At 38.8% G+C, this 19,311-nt stretch overlaps 2 protein-coding genes across 4 annotated transcripts in view; one reads left to right on the top strand and one right to left on the bottom strand.

The window, feature by feature from the left end:
• Nucleotides 1-19,311, top strand: part of MYF5 (myogenic factor 5) — a 279,874-nt gene that overhangs the window by 43,591 nt on the left and 216,972 nt on the right. The window lies entirely within an intron of this gene.
• The window catches only part of LIN7A (lin-7 homolog A, crumbs cell polarity complex component), a 49,452-nt gene that overhangs the window by 17,864 nt on the left and 12,277 nt on the right, over nucleotides 1-19,311 (bottom strand). For all 3 annotated transcript variants that reach the window (XM_069773618.1, XM_069773620.1, XM_069773619.1), the window contains exon 2: nucleotides 11,407-11,525. In XM_069773618.1, the coding sequence (XP_069629719.1) occupies nucleotides 11,407-11,525 (119 nt within the window). The remainder of the gene's footprint in view (nucleotides 1-11,406; nucleotides 11,526-19,311) is intronic.

The raw sequence follows: 19,311 nt of genomic DNA, 5'->3' as shown, positions 1-19,311 counted from the left end.
AATTGCCTTCATATGTTGGAAAGGATGAAGTAAGTATTTCTCCCTTCTAAGTTGTCAGGTAGAAAGGAATGTCTCAATCAGTCTTTTACCACAGTGAGAAGCGCTCATGTCTGTTTGTACGTTGCATGTGCTTCATGCAGCATAGCTGCTGGCCTCTCTCCTCCCCTGTTCCCCAAATCTGCAGCTGGTTCTCAAATCTTCAACCTCCTCGTGACCTAAGAGGTGAGACCCATATATCATCTCATTTGGGGTGTGTGGTCCAGTCCTCGGCGCAGGAGGACTCCTGCTTTTGTGTCAGGGAGAAGTTACAGGGCAAAGGTGCACTGGAGAGCTGCTGACCTCCACTGTGGTGCCCGTGAACGCCTTGCTTCTGAGGGCAAACTTCCAGCTGCAGCACGAACCACTTGTGTCTTTTTCCCCCCTTCTACTTTGTTTTCATCATTTTTACCTCTTCACACTCTGTTTGGCATTTTTTCCTTCCCTACAACCTCTTGCCTGTATTTTCCATTCTTAATCCAATACATTTATGTCTGTGGAGGGGGATGCATTGGTTTGTATGCCTGGACAGACTACGCCAGAGCTGTACTTCAGCACTAAATTCAGATCATACTTCTATCACATCAGTGGGCAAGGACATGTTAAATGCTGCAAAGATCAGGAGGGACTCTGGTCACCCTTAACCTCTTGTACACCATAAACCATGAAACCTCATCTGGTAATTTCTGCACCAATCATAATTTTTGCTTGAACTACAAAGTCTTTAGAAAGGTCTGTGAATTTCAAGGCTCCAGCTTGTTTAGGAAAATTGGTCAACTGGTTAACAGCATTTCCATTAAAAATGAGTTAGTTATAAGCTAAATTTGTCCAATTTCAAGTTATAACTGTTGGATGTAATTGGGCCTTTTTCATCTCTTTTGGTAATCTTTCCTTCTTCTCCACTGGAAGTATTTGTAGGTCTTTGTCTCATTTTGGATATCTATGCCTTTATGATAGGTTTGTCGAGATTTCTACCAGCATTTGGTTTCCTACAAAAACCCCTGCAAACCCATCTAATTGTCCATTTAAGATGACGCCTGAACAGATGAGCACATAAAAGGAAAACAAGTAAAACACAACCAAAAGTGTATGTAAGTAGCGTGGAGGTACGCAGCTTACCAGACCACTCTTCATTTTCATAATGACTTTTTATCTTTGTAATGGAACTCAAGCTCAAAACCAATGTAGTGGAGCACTTCCATTCAGCCATAAACCCATGATAGCTCAATGAAAATGCAAAATCTCTAATGATGGTGTGTTTATATTTAGTTTTGCATCTCTTGAATATCAAGTAGAATTTCTGGTTTTGTGCCTGTGTTCTGCTTTTTTAAATTATCTCATGTGATAAGCATGCTCAGGAAAGCATGGATACCTCATAAAAGCATATTTTCTCCACCACAGCTACAGCCTCTAGCTAAGATTCTGTACTAAACACGGTCACACATCACAGCCCAGAAGACAGTAGTTCCAAGAGGCAGTTGAAAGCAGGCTGCTTTTCTTTCACATCCATCGAGTTGACTCAAAAATTTTTGTGTTCATATTGTTTTTTCATTAATAGCTACTTTTATCTTTGGTAGTTAAAAAAATGGGGAAGGGACTATTCTGGATGACTGAAGAGAACCAGACAAGACTGTCTTTCTAAATCGCAGTCCTTGCGGAGGACATTGACAACCTCAGAAAACCTGGCTGTGGAAGAACACCATGGATGCCACCTACACACACTGCAACTTCAAGGTTACAATAAACTTAGATTCTTCTTAAATGAGATTGTTTGAGCAAATGAATCACAAAGGCCCATTTTGTTATGGGCTTGATTAATCCTGGCAGAAGCAGAATTAGGCAATGTCACACCCGTGTTCACAGTGTATACTGTACATCATCTTCATTCTGTCTCTGAGAGCAAGCTGACAAAAGGTCGTCTTCTGTCAATGTCAAAAGGACAAGTTGATAGATGCCTGTGAGTATGCTGAGGTTGACATGGTTGAAAAGTACCTTTGAGAGGAAGGCATGTGATATATTATAGGGCTTACTGGAGTACCGAAAAGTCTGTATTTCATAAGTTATTTCCTGCAGCTACTGAATTTGGACAACTTGTAGAAAAAGCTGCTTTGTAACAACTACTCTATATTAATGAGCTATTTATATCTGACAGAATGTGGTCATTCAAGGTTGATAGCATTCTGACTATTTTTACATGATAAGCTTTCATTAGCCTGTGAGCAGTTACGTGTTTGCATCAGGAAAACTGTTGGTGTCTATTTTCAAAACCAAACAGCTGTATAATTTTTACAATTGTCATAACAATCCCTTTCCCTGAAGTAACACTGCATGGATGTTGCCACATGCAGTAGGGATGCTAACCTATTAAAAAGCTCAAACCTGTAAATGAAACTCAGTCTCATTTAACAACCTGAGATGAGACAGTTTTAATTTCAGAAGATGTGGAAGAAATATTATGACTGTTGGCTTTTACATTTTCATAGAGCGTATTTTATTTAAAAGTTTCCTTCTTTGGGGGGAGAGGGTTATGGAGGAAATTAGGTCAGTTTTACCAACGTGAAAAAAAAGATCCGAATCTTGATGCATTATTAAGCTGTCCTTAGGCAGCAGAAAAAAACAGCACAGGCCTGAAACATTGTTAAAATATAAATGAAGTGTGATCATCGTAAGGGTATACTATTTTAATTTAGGGTGGAATACTTTATGGAGGGTCCAGTTAAAATGCCAAAATATACCTTGCTCTGGCATTTTTTCATTTTTTTGTGCGGAAAAGAGTGGTGCCCACTCGGCTCTGACAGTATCTGTGTTGCTGTCTGAAAGCTGAACTAAGTTTTGGTCCCCGAGTTCTTGCCATACGAGGCTGTGCCTGTCCAAGAAACAACCCAACAGGGGTTACAGGCTGGGGCCAGAATCTCTTTCCTCCCTTCTGTGCGAGCAGAAGAACATAGCAGATGTACCAGGAAACGCATGCTGTCACACCCTCTGCACATATTGGATGAGTCAGTTGAAACACTCCTGGTGTTGCTGTTAGGATACACAAGACCCCTGTGTGCCCCCTCTTCTTCCAATGTCGATTCTGTCTGGAAACATCACTCTGACACTGTAAAGTCAATAGGAAGTTACTTGGCACCCTCTTACGAATAATGAAAAATGGACTTTTATTTGCAAATAAAAATTACCTATATGAGGGACAATAAAAATATGATTGGGTCATTTAGTTTATCTCATGTCCCTTACACACTGTTCTATACTCTGCCCTAAGTCAATGGCAGCTATGATCTGGCATCTTTGAAGACAATGTTATGGGTGTCTCAGAAATTGTATGCTTTGCAATCACTAAACCTTAGCAAAATTCTGTCTCTTTTGCTGCTTCTACTGCAATATACCTACTGGGATCAAAAGAAATAGCAACATGTGTGATTAGTTAATTCCCATAAGACTACTTGGAATTCATAGCTTATAATTTAAAACTCTCTCTTAGACCTCACTGCCAGTTACTTTTGAGTTCAAATATATGACAAGCATTAATAAACACTAATTTCCTCCACTTTATCAGTAAGTCTGTATGTGCTGTTGGGGCTGCCGTATGCAATAGCCAGATTCCAAACTTCAACAGATTTGGCAAAACCTTGCCAAAACTAGCACCTAGACGAAACACGACATAACCCGAGCCTGTCATGCAAGTTCATCTCAAGTGTCCCTATCACGCTGAGAAGGCAGGGAGAAGGAGGGAAACTGCTGATGTTTCTTGCCTTAAATACCAACAAAAAATGTAGCTAAAATGGAGTTTTATAACAGTTTTACAATTTCTTTTCTTTTCTGAAGGCACAATTAGAAAACGGAGATTGAGCAGCATTTCTCAGGAGTCTCATCAGTGACAACAGTTAAGCAGAAGCAGGGGGATACTGAGGCTCCATCAAGGCAGAATAGTGGTGCAGCAGCTTCCAACAACCTGTCAGCGTAAATATTCCTCGGTAGTTCACCTTGCTGCCGATTTCTCTCAAGAGGAAGAAGCAGGCTTGAGATGAACTGCAGCAGAAGCTGTTCTGTTTATTCCTAAGAGTTTTATGTCATCAAATATGATACTGCAACAATAAACTAAAATGATAATGTGAGGAAAACAAAAAAGATGCTGAGATGCACCACCCGTGTTCCACTGGAGTCACCTGCAGCACACACAACTGCAGCCACGTGCAGAACTAAGAACATCACCTGAGCACCACTCATCAGCGAGTTTTAGTAAATATGGTACAGCTATCCAGATAAACTGTAACATGAAAAGATATGTCATTGCTCGGATTTTATACATTGCAGGACTTTTGCAGCACTAAAATATTTATCTTTTGTGAAAGGCATAATTACGCAAGCAGAGCACAAATGTGAGTAGATACATAGCCATCAGCCAACTCTGAAAATTGATCTTTAATCAAAAGCAATGGGAGAAACACTGATTAAAGACCAGTGATAGGGTCTGGCCCCAGATTCTGGGGTACTACATCTGCGAAATCAATGTATTTAGCTCTAGGCAGCTAAAAAAAAAGTGACAACAGCAGCTGTTTTGAATCTCCTGCAGTGAAGTCATGGAAGTCGTAGGGGCTTAGTAATTGCACAGAGACTTAATAATGCCTTCTCTCAGATAATGCTTGGGCAGCTTGGTAAATTCGTATAATTGCCATTAATGAAGGCCATCTGCTGAGTGACAAGGTAATCATTCCAAAAGTTCTCATTCATGCCGTCCAGGGCTTGCGAGCAACAGAGTAGTGCTTCAATCACTTATGGCAAAGTGGTAAATGAAACTTCATTGTTTTTCAAAATTTGCATAATTTCTGGTTACATTCACCCTAAAAAATAGCACATATTTTAACACAGTAGGGTAATTTTATATAAAAAAATATTTTCTCTGTTTACTGCTAACTTAAGCTTTTCTGCTGAACTTTCTCAATGCCTAATGCAGCATGGTGGCAAGACAAAAAGCAGGCAGCCCATCGTTTGAAATGTTTTTTTTTCTGCCCTAATTTACATACATTAAAAATCCTTCTCTCAACTCATCATTATAGATACAGTACTTGTAACTAGGAGAGGGAAAGCAAAACTCTGTAAAACATGAAAACATTACTACTTTGCCATACTGTCATCTTTGAATCTAAGTAATGCCCTTTCCAAACAGTGATGGAGGTACTCATTTAGTGGAAATTATTATCATTATTTTATGTGGCTTTTCATTGCTGGGACCATGGTACTGGAAAAGGGATGGAAAGGAACAACAAAAGGTTCTTGCAAATGCTACATAGCCCCAGATTTCAGGTAAGCGGGACTGGTTCAGCTGGCATAATAATCCATCCCAGTATCTAAAAAAAGATAAAATGCTGAAACTTTACAATTAGCATCCAGGAATGCAAATTTTAATGAAAAGGTACAAACCAATCCATGCATAAGAATGTGAAAATTTGAATGAATTTGGTCAATTTGCACAATTCCATATTTGCTACAGCATGAGTGCTACTGCTAAATTAATAGTGCAGTAATTCTCAATAAGCTATCTGGGATACCAGAACAAGGTATAATTAGGTATCAGATTAGCCTATGGAGAACTTTACTTCCTAGCCAGTCTAGCAGGGTATCATGCTAATACAACTATACTGCTTTTATGACCTGAGTTACAAATCTGAGCTGATAAATCTTTCTCACTTTACTCATATGAGTTGTCCTATTGCCCTTTGTTTACCAATTGCCTTATTAGTAAGTCCAACATAACCACTTTTGCTTAATCCTGACCAACACCTCTGTTTGCATAGGTAAATGTGACAGTAGGGGACTTCAGATGCCAGGCTTCCTACTGAGCCTTAATCACACTTCTGTGCTCTGAATTATAGCAGTAAGTCTTCTTGATATTTTTTTTTCCCCCAAAGTTGCATCTTGTAATTTAAAAACTTCAAAAGCTGGGCTCACTCTGTGGAGATGAGAGACTGACTGGAATTGTATTTCTCCTCCTGTAACAAATATGCAGCTCCCAGTGAAAAGAAAGAGTAACACAAGGCAGGATTTGAACTCTGGGGCTGCCCTCGGTACCAACCAACAGAGTTTGGCCTGGTGAACCTGTATTTTTACAGCAGTGAGATTCATCAGGCAGAAAACAATGGAACACTGCTTTCAGAGGCTGTGTCTGGGAGGTGGAGGAACAGCATTATATTGCAAACTGAACAAATTTGAGATTCTTGAAACACGGTGAAACCAGGACTTTAAATGACTCCTACATTAAAATCCTAAATTAATAATTTTAATAAAAGAATTAATGAGAAGTTTCACCTGAGTCTAGCTAATACCCAGATTGTTACATTTAGTACAGCCTTTAAAATGGAGTACACCACTGTACTAGGATATCTGAAGAGGACAGCTAAGGGTTCCAGCCGACCTCCTGCTGTCACACACTGCATCACAGTAAAGTAATGAGCCCAGTATCACCAGACCCAGCTTTCACCACCCACCAGCCTTCTTCCGCTTCCCTAATATTTGCAAAGACATATATCAGGGTTAATAACGAAAAGCGCAGGTAGGCAGCTTGAGGAAATGACCAGATAATAACACATTGCATATTAGCAGCTCTGGGATTCCAGGCGCTCAGACTGCTAAGGCATGAAAATGGAAATTATTAAAGGAAATAATTCCAATATACTGACTAGGCTTGTTGAACCATCCTATCTAGCATATAGTGAAACTGTATCTCTAAAGTAACTGGGGGGCATCCAGACCTCATCAGAAATGGGTCAGTGTTCTGCCACTGCCATTTTTTTTTTGCCTGTAAGTCACAAGTGGTCTTTAAATATCCAGGATGCTCTGTGCCCAAGATAATTTTATAGTAAGTTTAAAAGTTTTAAACTACTGGAGCAGAAACTGAACTACTTTCAAAGACAACATGGTGTTCCACAGATTAAACACACATTTCATACAAAACACACAACAGCAGAGTATTTTGTGTTGACTGCTCCTCCTTTAAGAAACGATTGTCAGTGACCCAGTCCTGCAAAAGTGCTCTTCTGTGATGACCTGATATTTTGGTGGGAGTCATAAGATAACAGAATGAAATAATGGTTATTTTTCTGTGTCTAGTTACCACACCACATTTTTATAAAGACTTTCTGATCTGATTACTTTTGGCATTGATAAATGTTTCACTGTAGGTATTTACCAGTCAGATTTTCTTTTAAATAATATCCACAGAAAAAAACATTAGATTTAATCCTGAAAGAGAAAATGGAGTAGCCAAGGAAGGCTGGGAGGAAAGCAAGATACACCGGAATTTTACATATTTCACATACAGAAATAGAAACCTGAGAATCAACCTGAAAGAAAACTTCCGCTCATCAGGAGATGCATGGGTTTATCAAGCTGTATTGTTACTCTCCTGGCGTTTCAGTACTGATTACCAGATGTTAACAGTAAATGAAATTCCCATAATCTGCTAAGGCATGCCACGTTTTCTTGTTGATTCACTGCGTTTTGCTCAACTGTTTATTCTATCTTCTGTGCCTACAGCTCAAAGGTTTCTTGTCAGACTGGAAGTTCATCTTATCTTACAGTTCTGATAACTTCCTTTTTACTGACTTAGAACAATCAAAGTCACCGTATCAATTCAGGTTACCTAGTTGCATGTGAACGTACCTTCTCAGTAGTTCAGTTATGCATTCATTTTTTTGCAGCCTTGCCCTTCATCTATTCCAGTAACCCCCTGGGAATCAGAAGACTATAACATAACAGCAGCTTTGAATAAACAGCAAACACACATGGAAGGGTAAAGGACTTAATGGTATAATGGACAAGACTCATGCATCTTTTGCCAGGTGACAAGGCTATAGAAAGCTAATGAATCTTCATGTAGCTAGGGAGCTTTTGAAACAAGTAATTTTAAAACACAATTAATTTTTTTTTTCCAAAACTCAATTTTAATGTGACCAGACTTCGGTTAACTTGTTTTCTGGTCTAGGGGTCTTCAGGTGAAAAGGAAATACTGAGGCCATTATATACTTCAATTACCTCCATTATTTTCAGAGCTAATACGTATTCTTGCTTAGTGCCAGACAGAATATTTCAGTTGGTGGTACTTATATTTAGCTAAGTGAGAACCATTAATCACCATTTCCTGACACAGCATCCTAGAAAAATGCCGAAGGACTTCTACTTAAATTTCATTCAGTCAGTCACTTTAAAAAGGTTTTATTTCTATGGGATATTAGTGTGGGGATTTGAACTAGTGGGTTGATTTACTAAGTAAGTTCCCATAAATACAATTCATTACAGCCATTTAATAGATTCCTACACATTAGATTGGAATGTATGTCATCTAATGAAATAACTCATACTTTTAAAGGCTAATTGATCATAAAAGTGACCTCCTCCTTCTGTAGTTAAAGAATTCCTACTCATAGAAGGGACAAGTCATATTTGATCAACACTGTGTGGATTATACTTATCTTTGATTCTTTCACCTGCACTCAGCCCAATACTGAGTTTCTCTGGGACATATTTTAACAATCAAACTCACTGGATAGTTAAGTGTCCATAATTTCTTACTGGAAAAGAAAATGTTTATTTCCAAAGCTCCTCCATTATGGAGTTTATAGGACTACAGGAGTCAGCCTTAACCTCTTTTACTAGATCTTCTGATGAAAGAAAGCTAGGCTCAGATCTTGCATTACACGATGAACACACCACACTGCAGATCTGAATCTTTGCATACGTATAATAAGTAGCCTCTTCCAGAATTTGCATACTAATACAAAGCCTGCCGCTGCTCCTCATCCCATTTCGATTACTCCTACCTACTGCTCACACCCAGTCTGCTTCACCGTGTTCTCCAGGAAGGCTCTTGTCTTCCAAGCAACTCCCACTTTTCTCGTTACTTCCAACTGACTGTCATGCCGTCACTTGTAAGGTCAACATCTTTTCTCCTCTAGTCTATGTGAGTGCTAATAGAGGAATTAAAAGCTAGTCGCCACACTCTCATGTCTTGCACTTGGGATAAGAGAGGATAAACAACAGGAGGAAGCATCTGCAGGGAGATTTTTGTCTAGCCTTGGCTATCTCAAGCTCAAATACACTCAGAAAAAAACTGTGCTGGTTCAATAAAGTAGCTATCAGTCTTTCACAAACTCCAGTGTACATGAAGGACATGCAAGAAGGGCATCCCTGATTAACGGCAAGACCCAACCCAGATATCCTCCAAGCCCTTGCTGCAGTGCTTGGAGATGTATAACAATGTAATGTGACCAAAATATCCCATGATTTTCTAATTAGTTTTTTTAAGAAATGGAAGAAATTATTTTCTGCAGTTTTACAACAACTCCTCAACTGCTGGAAAAAAAGAGAGTTACAGTCTAAATATTTGCCAAGCGCTTAATGTAAGTAACTGAAAAGAGGAGCCACATGCTGAACAACCTTAAGTACTAGCAATGTATCTATGTCAATTCTCCCACTCTCCCTAAATGAAAAAATTTGTTACTGAGACTTTTATATTTGAAGATTTCTTCTAAGAAAAGATTTACATACATAGTGGTGAATGGCATTAATAATTTTTTGGAATGTAGAAATTCTGTTCTCTGATAGTGATACATTAGATAGATAGGTTATAATATATATATAAAATATGTTAAATATTTTAAAAGAAATAAATGTTTTTGTTTATGAAGTTGATAGAACTGATCTAACTGCTCATTTATCATCACTCAATTCTTGTGTAACAACTAGCTCCAGGGTTCTTAAAATGGCTATTATTTGGTTGTAAGAATCTAACAGTAATTAGATAGTCTGTCATGTGCAGGAAGTCTTTACACAACACTCTATAAAGACCTTTTGTGCCACAGAGATGATTTTTTCAAAATCTACTTTCAGTTCACTGAATTGAGAGTGCATTTGTCTAAGCCATTTTCCTACTTCCTTGACTCTGTACCTGTTTCAACAAGCTTTGTGTTTGCATTTGCTAAGACTGTTTTGCACAGATGAATATAAATTTGGTAAGATTTCACTGATGAAGCTGCAAAGACTGAAAGTTGCCTTTAACAATTGGAGTACCAGGCTCTGCTATCTGAAAAAATACACTCAACCCCACAACTTTTCAATGCTCTGTGCTCAATTAAAGAAGCATTTAGTTGGTTAAATGAAAGCGCTAGTCAGAATATCAGCTTTTCAGGGTACATAGTGCCATTATTTATTGTCATGGAACACTATTTCCTTCAAAAAGCCTCAAAAACTGCCATTTAATTAAGTGGAAGCCTCTCTGTGTTTCTCACATTGAAGAATATATTCCATAAAACAAAGAGCGTGTTGCATTTTGCTTATTAAACTAATGTCTGGTCCTCTCTTTCTTCCTTCCAGCCACCCAGCAGTCCACTCAATCAATGCGCTGCTGTTGCCTAGCTATCAGGAGTTCAATTCTGCTACCATTGAGGGAACATTAGATTCCCCATTGATTTCAGCGAGGGAGGCTTAGTTCCAGGCACTAAACAGATAAACTGAAACAGAAGTTCTTACAGATTTTCTGCTGAAAAGATGTTGCCTTCATTAGGGCATTTAGAGCTGCTTCTGTCTGGTAGGCTAACAGCACTTAGTCTAGTAGGTAAGAAGTCTGACACAATGTTGTATTAACTCATGGTTTTTGTCTAAGAAACTTCTAACAGAAGTACTTGTAATTTAACTAACTGCTTTACAGATACTGCTTGTATGCATGTAGGAAGTGGGGTGCTTCTTCTCTAGCTTGACTAGAAGAAAACAATCATCATTTATGTACTGCTGGGCAGAGCTTAGGAAGGCCCTGACCATGGCTGGCAGGGATGTGATCACAGTTCTAGCAATCTGACAAGGATTTCTGACACGTGGAGCAAGGCCCACTGGGACCCAAACACTGACTTCAATGGCAAGAATCCTGTCGGCTTCAGTTAACTTCAGTGCTTGCACCATTTGTCTCTCACAGCATTCTGATTTTATCAGCACATCCCTATCACACACCTGAGCTCAAAGGAGAGGCATTTGAGCTTGCACTGACCCAACCTGGCATGTCCCCATATCCCAGCACAGTGCTGTACAGGTTAGCACAGACCCTGAAACAGCATGAGCAGAATACTAAAGTACTAATTAATCACCCCTTCTCCCTAGCAAGGCTAATTGCCTCAGGCTTGATGCCTTGCTGACGCAAATGTTCTGTCTGCTTTTCAGTAACTTCAGCATTCTGCACAGTAGCAGGCAGCTACAGACACATCTCACATCCATCACCCTTCATACAAGGTACTCCTGCTTCTCCAGCACTGGAAGGCAGATAGACTTTTCTTTTCAGGACAGGGATGTTGTTCTGAGAAATAACTAAAAATCTCAATTTCATACCTCTCTGATAGCTGTACAAAACTCACTCTGCAGCACCTTCTTTAGGGACTGTAGTTTGTGTACTGGTACTTCTCCAGATTCTTGCAGTTTCTCCAATAACTCAATTGCTCTTGCAACATCTGAGTGGGGAAAAAAAAGGAATACAGGTCAGTATAAACAGTGACTAATAAGTGACCAGAAGGGGCACACTGATACTGATTTAAGTTTTAAATCAGTTTTACCGACACATACTGTATGAATCTTGTGTTATACCAGCCTCAGCTAGGCAACAACACTGCCAAATCCCAAAGAGATCCAAATCCCAAAGTATGAACAAACCGCGCATGTACACATACAACAGACACGCACACAAGAGGTTCCATCTTAGTTGCAAACATTCTTTGGAGCAAAGCTGCCAGTTCAAAGTGGCTAATCCGTATTAGCAGACCTAAAATATTTCTTACTTTCTACATAAGAGAAAGTAGCACAGGAACAGTATGGGGCCTACTTTCAGAAAGTCTGAAAGAATGAAGCTGAGTCCTTACCTAAAGCACCCTCAGGATGACGACACCTAAGAAAAATATTTGACCTTTTTTTCTCATAAATCTAAATATCAACTACTGATAAAGAAAGTTTTCTAGAGACAAGTAAAGCCTGCTAGGGAAGAATGGGAAGTCTGCTAGAGAAGAGTAAATGTGTAAGGCTCTTGTCTAGGTCTCTTGATCTGCCACACAAAACCCGTATGACCCACAGAAATACATGGAATAATATTTTTGGTGGCCTGAATTCTCCTTAAGCAACTGTGTTTTGTCAAGGGAAAGATGGAAGGGTCTCTGAAGAGCAGTCCAGAGGGCTTAAGTGAGTAACCATATTGAGTGGTGAGCAGCAATCTGGTCCAGTTGAACAGTGCCCACTCCCTCACTCTCATAACACTTTTCCTCTTTAACACTAGTTCCTAATTTACACAGTTATTACTAAGATACGTACAAAACCCAAACCCCAACCCATGAGATGCCCAACAGTCCTTTATGGCTGGGGACACAGGGGCACAAGAAATAATGGCTGGTCTCATGGAGGCTAGCCTAGTCAAGCAAGGGACACGCTGACTTACACGCAGGAGCAAACAGTGACACACATCCTGGTCAGTCTTCAGGATGATAGAGCTTAAACAGAGGGGTTTCTCCTGTGTCATTTAATGCTACCTTGCAGCTTTTCCTTTAAATTTGCTGGTATGGTTGAACCTGGCAATGCTGTTGTTTTGACGGTGTGGTCATTCTCACATCTTCTAGCATTTTTTGCATTGCTACCAGAGCCACTACTGGCCAGTTATACCACTCTCCTAAATATAGGTCTGTATCCTAGTGATGAAATGAATGCATAGTACTAAATGATAAAACAGTATTTGAGGCATTTTAATTCTGCACTTTAACTGCACAAAAAATAAATATACACCCTCCCCCAACCACACAACTCCAAAATGACTACAATGGCTAGAAGCAACCTTATATAATTCTCCTTTCCGATGACAAAGATTGTACTGTTTGTGACTGGGAGATTATGCTAATTGAAACCGTTCTTACAATCCTTGGCTTGTAGCTGAGCCATACTGACCAGATGTCTTATACAACAAAGACATGAGAAGTCTTCTGGAAATAGAAAAGAGATGACAGTAGATGAGCTGCAATAGGAATAAAATCATAATCATATATTTGTATTTATAAGAAAATAATTATTATCCAGCTGCTTCAGCGTTAGCAAAAGAGAAGATGACATCTCAAAAAATTTACAATTTAATTAAAAGAAGCCAGCAACTGGTCAGTGTGGCAAGTTGTGCCATAGTACATTAACACCCAAATAATTCTCAAGCTTTTTTTATAGGCATCTGCCAAAAGACAGCTCTAAGTATGAGAGGAAGCATGGCAGAAAGCACGCAGTGTTTCTTTCAGAAGGATACTTCCACTTAACTGGGCTGTAGTTTGCATCACAGAGCAGTCTTGGAGCTCGTGAACTTTCAGATGAAACTAACCCTAACCCCATCTGCAAAGACTACACCTGTGCTTTTGCCCTAAGCAGTGCTTCAACTGCTAGCGGGCATCCAGTCTGTGGTACTAGATCACGGCTAGTCTGAAATAATCTCTCTGCACAATGCACACAATGTGGGCCTGAGGTCCTCAGCACCACCTCTTTTGCTTTCCTGATCTGCCCCTGTTTCTCCACTCCACACTATCTGCTGGTAGAGACACAGCCAGTACCATTCGAAAGGGACCATCTGAGAGACAGAGACCTTGGTGTGATGGGAAAGAGAAGGTCTGGATTAACGAAGCAGGTTTGTGAGCTGCATGTACAGAGACAGCAGTTGAAGCTGTATTTGCAAATAAAAAGGGAAGAGATGATGTGGAGGTGTACCAAGAAATATCCCTCTAAAGCACTTACTGAAGTGATGATCAGGAAGCTAAGAGAAGATCTGGGAAGTAAGGCAGCCACGGAAAACCAAGAAAAAAATGAGATTCTAGAAAGAAGAATATGACTGATGGCAGCTAATACATCAAAGAGGATGGTTTTGAGATTTAAGAAGAGGTAAGTACACTCTTTAGCAAGAACCCTTTCAATGGAGTGCAAAAGAATGGCAATGCATTAAATAAAATATGATGCAACAGACAAACTCAATTTTTAATGTTCTCAGTAATAATAATGTCACAATGATTTTCTAACAAAACTATCAAATAATTTACCTTGGAATTTTTCTTTTAGTCTCTATCTGCCACCCAAGACTTGCAGTTAGCTACATACTAAACTCATACTCCCCAGTTATTAGTACCAGTTGGTGCAAACTGGTATGTCAGACAGCACAAAGCAATTAGATGAATTATTTTGAAGAAGCTTCAACAGCCCACCACAATAGATCAGATAAGGCCTCTGAAATTCATGTGATATGCAACAGCTATTCAGGTATTCTAAATCAGACTGGGGTCTTTTCCAGTGCCAGTTCAGGTAAGTTTTGAACTGTCTTTCCCTCTCACCAGCTATACTTGTAGAAGGTCAGTGCCACAGATGACAGATTGCTTGTTATTTTGCAGTTGCTTAGAAGTTTCATCACCACACCTAGAAATTCTGTGAATCACTCTACATTTTCTATGGTCCTGAACTAAATTATATTCAATGAAAAACTTGTACTGATTGAGAAATCTGTTCTGATCCAAAAGGAAACGTAAATGGCTTTAAGGTACATTAATCAATATAAAAGTTAAGTACAGGTCTAAATATTTCCCTAGGGCATGGACCAGACTCTAGATGATAATTATCACTTCTAAAGTGACAAATGGTACAACACAAATGATAAATTCATATTCTGGTTGAAAAGTCTGGCATGGGTGTTTAGTATGTAGTCTCATAAGCAAAACTGGGTGCTCAGTTGTCGTTTGCCAATACTAGATTACTTAACTTTGTGATCAAGAAGTGGTTGGGGGTAAAGCAAAAGCAGAATATCCCCAGAGCATTCTGATTTTCCACACTTCCAAATTCATCCAACATGCTAAAATACATGAATGCTGTTGCCCAAGTTCTTGCTTTGATTTATTATTCACCTATCATATCTGTTAATAACAAGTGGTCTTCTTTCTCCTGTCACAATTAGGCCCATAGCTTGCTCAATTTGGCAATGACTTGTGGGATATTGCTCACGGTAGAGACAATATAGAATAATAAAGAGCTTCATGGGACAAAATTACAGAATGTAAATGAGGTATGTGTTCAGGGCCAAAGCTGTTTGTCACCAGTTGATGCTTTGTCAGGAGCAAAATATCACAGCTGGTTCAAACCCGAAGATTTTGAGTAGACTAAAAATGTATAAATATGAGTGTATAAAATATGACCTCAGGAAATAGGCTGTATTTCCTTCCATTAATAACTCTGAAGGGGAGACTTGAATGAACAATTCCTTTAGGACAGGTTAAAAAGTGAAATTTATCAGTGCACGAGAACTTAAGTGATGCAGACTCCTTTTTGCTGACGGTTCACTCAAGGTGAGTTCCAGCTAAAACTGAAGTAAGTGGTTGCTCAAAGAAGTGATATGACTGGCAACGAGGAAGATTTCAAAGTTACATTGGAAAAAAAGCATATAGCAGGGAATCCATCCCTGTTGAAGTCAATTAGAGTATCATCACATATTTGAGAAGGACTGGTATTCCTCTGCTGGGATAATTTTCTTGTCCACAATACTCCTTTGATTACAAATCTAACTAGCTTTTCTTGTAAACGTTATCACCAAGGAATTGTTCTTAAATACCATTTTCTTACATACTTGTGGAAAGTGCAGATTGATGAAAAGAGTGTGTGTGAGTATTTATATAAATATATGTCAAAAAACCTCCTGGAATTATGTTAAAAACAGTTAAGTTCTATTTAAATAAAATATCCTTGCTTTTTATTTCTGATTTGTCCTTCCTTTAAGCAAAGATATTTTTTAAACACAACTTCTGAAAAGGATTGTTTTGCCTACTCTCAAACATTTTCCAAAATATGAACTCCATTACACTAACATTAAACTCATGCTAATGTCATTGAAATCTATCTTCATTTCCCACATTCATACCCCACAGAAATCGGTGGAAATTTTGAGTAACAATGTGGGTAGAATTATTCCTCTGTATTCTATGATGCATACACTTTAAAAGGAATATGCACTTATTTCCCCCCCCTTATTATATCCAACTTTAACCACACCTTTCCTTTTTTACCATTTTTTTTCTGATTTCCTCATACATATGCACAATTCCTTTCTCTCCCATTCTGTTTAACATTTACTTCCCTCTTTGTCTTCTCATCATCATGCTTGCCTACAGCCTTTCAGGAAATAATAGTGTTTCAGTGTGGTGGGTCACGTTATCAGTGAAACACAGGGAAGGCAGGGGGGCTGCGGGTGGGTGGAACACATTTTACCAAGTGTACTCATCAAAAGAAAATCATGACTCTCAGAAAAAAAATATCTCATTTCAAGTGTTCTTTCTGTACTTTCATTTGAATGAAATTTCATTTGCATTGCTAGTAGGACACAAGCAGGAGGTTACCAAACAAACCCTAAGAAAGAGAGGCATCACTAGAACATAGAACTAGCAAGATACCATACTGTAATACAAGTGGAACATTCCCATGCTATACTAAACAAAGTTGAATCATGTATACGTAACCATATAGCATAGTGCAGTTGAGAAAAAGGTCATCTGGCTTAGTTATCACTTTGTTCTGTTATATGTTGTTTTTACTTGCTGATTTTTGTTCAAATAGCTAGCAATGCACAATGCAGACTGATCTGTTTAATTTGCTGGATGTTTTGAAAATTAAACGCTATTTCCAATACTTTGCAATTCAGCTTTTACAATTCGAAAGCAAATTAGGAATCCACAGAAAGAATCCTGGCTCATCTGAACTTGGTGCTCTTTTACATTACTGTTAAAATTGGGTAGACCAGGCTCCAGCATTCTGTGAAACCTGTCCAGTCTGGGGTTTCACTCTGGTAGATTTTGTGCAGGGTTTATGTTTGTTTCAGTTTAGTCAGATAGGTCGAAAATTATTAGGAAAAATGTAGCAAGTTATTTTAGCATGCTAAATGCGTCCCATTTAATACCAGAGTGACTCTTGAAAAAGAACATACATGTGTGCTTTCTACTGCAAAATGTGAAAACTGTTGTATATCTACCACTGTCTAACCTTCCTCTCTTGTGCTAGTCTATGAGCTGGTCTGCAGTCCTTAACATAAATATATTATCCTCTGACTTAAAAGACTATTATGCAGTTCAATAGTAGCTACAACACTGTGTAATACTAGCTTGGGTTCAAACAGTAATTACTCAGAAACATAGTGTTTCTTTACTCTGAAAACTACTCTAGAATAATGTTGTTGGGTTGTTCCCAAAGCCAAAATACAGTGATCATTTGTTTATTAACAAGATGTTAGAGAACAGGTTTCTCATCTTCCTGAGGTCCTTCTATGCCTCATTCCTGTTAATTCTGGAGACCTTCACCGCATTAGTATGCCAGTTACTAGGAACAGTAAATGCGCTGCATAAACACAACCCTTTGGTACCTCAAAGAGGTGGAACATCACTACAAATTGACAGCAAGGATACTCAGTAAGTCTCTAAAATATTCACTACCTTCACCATGGCATTACAGAATAATAATCCTGGCAGTTTTCAAGCTCTGTTCTGCCGCGCTTGAAGACCTTTAATCAGGCTGAAGGTGAAGAATTTGTATGACATAACTGGCCCTTATAATTGTCAGTAGTTTCTCATTTCTCCAGTACTTTCGTTGAGGTTTATTTATTCCTTTAAGCTCATGAGAATACATTCCAGAATTCTTAATGTTATTCTGTCAACTTTTGATCATAATTCCCAAAGCCTACATGGGATGCTTTATTATATTTAGCAATCTTCTCCAAACACTATCAAATGACAGCAGGTAATCAATGGTTGAGCAATCAGAATTCCGTGGTGATTAGCAAAGTTCATTCATAATTCATAGGTAGTAGCCCTAGTACATTGTATCAAACTATTTATGTGACTTCATGGTTAAAGCACCAGCTTTGGAAAATTTTCAGTGCGTATCTCTTGAAAATTTTCTGTATTACTAGAGCTCTGCTGTCAGTTGCTGCTTTGCACAACATGGAAATTCTTACTCCGGTGTCAAAACACCAGACTGTCCAATATGCTTCCATTCACCTCTTTAGGTCCTTACTATCAGCACAGTGCTCTCCTGAAATACAAAAGCTCTTCCATTGATTTTTTATTTAATCGAATCTGAAGAGTTCAGAAACACTGAGGCAAAGAGTAGCCTTTTTTTTCCCATTTAAGTTGGTATGGGTGTCTTGCCCAAAATTTCATGCTAACCAGAAGGAGTAAAGGTGTACTTCACTATGGTAAATCATCGATGTGCAGGAGCAATGAGCTAAGCTATTAGAAAACAGCAATATTATTCAACACTTTATAGTGTGTATCTGTAAGGTCTATTCAAATTAATTACAGCAAGAATAATACTACCAGTGCTTTCATACTCTAGTTTAGATGATATGGGTAGCAGTTACAGATTTAATGCAGTGTCACTTCACACTTCTGCAGTTAAACATTACTATGAATGCACAAACAAATATAACAAAGAACAACCATACAGAGCTCTCATGACTCATCTTGTGGTGGGTTTCAAGCCGCCACACTTCTGATATAGACATCGACAGCTCAGCGGCTCACCCTAGATTGCCATTACAGTCAATGAGAAAAAACAGTCACTTTGAGGCTACAATTCATCTGACCTATTTTAGACAAGATGAATCATACTCCGGGAGTGCCTGTTCCCTTTGTTGACTATAAAGGGAGGCCAGATGATTAGCTCAGATGTAAATGCCTGCATCCTGCGTATTAGACATCTACATCAGTATGATGAAACGCACACTTACTGTCCAGATATACAGTGAATGTCTCATGCAAATTTATCTCCATGTGGTCCAGGAGACACTGTACTTCAGAACAGTTACATTTGACAAGAACAGTGTTGTTAGCAGGCAGGCCAACGTGTTTTTTAGTTGAAGCTTTTAAAAATGCATTAACCAATGATTTTATGGATTTTTTTCTTCTAAATGTATGAGAAAAATGAACCATGAAATATGATTGAGTATATCTGTCTGTCTCATTTTGCCTGATGTGAGACAACTGCCCCCAATGACATTAACAGCATATATCCCCACGCGTTTCTACATACCTGAGTGCGTGCTTTATATGGCAAAATGTGAAAACTGTTGTATATCTACCAGTGTCTAACCTTCCTCTCTTGTGCTAGTCTATGAGTGAGAGTCTGTGGTCTGCAGTGCTTAAAATAAATATGTTATACTCTGACTTAAGAGACTATTAGGCAGTTAAATAGTCCCCCACTGCCTGG

Source organism: Haliaeetus albicilla, chromosome 28 (assembly GCF_947461875.1).
Source record: "Haliaeetus albicilla chromosome 28, bHalAlb1.1, whole genome shotgun sequence".
Classification (NCBI taxonomy): Eukaryota; Metazoa; Chordata; class Aves; order Accipitriformes; family Accipitridae; genus Haliaeetus; species Haliaeetus albicilla.
Note: the sequence above shows the minus strand (reverse complement) of the source record. Positions and strands in the feature narration are given on the sequence as shown.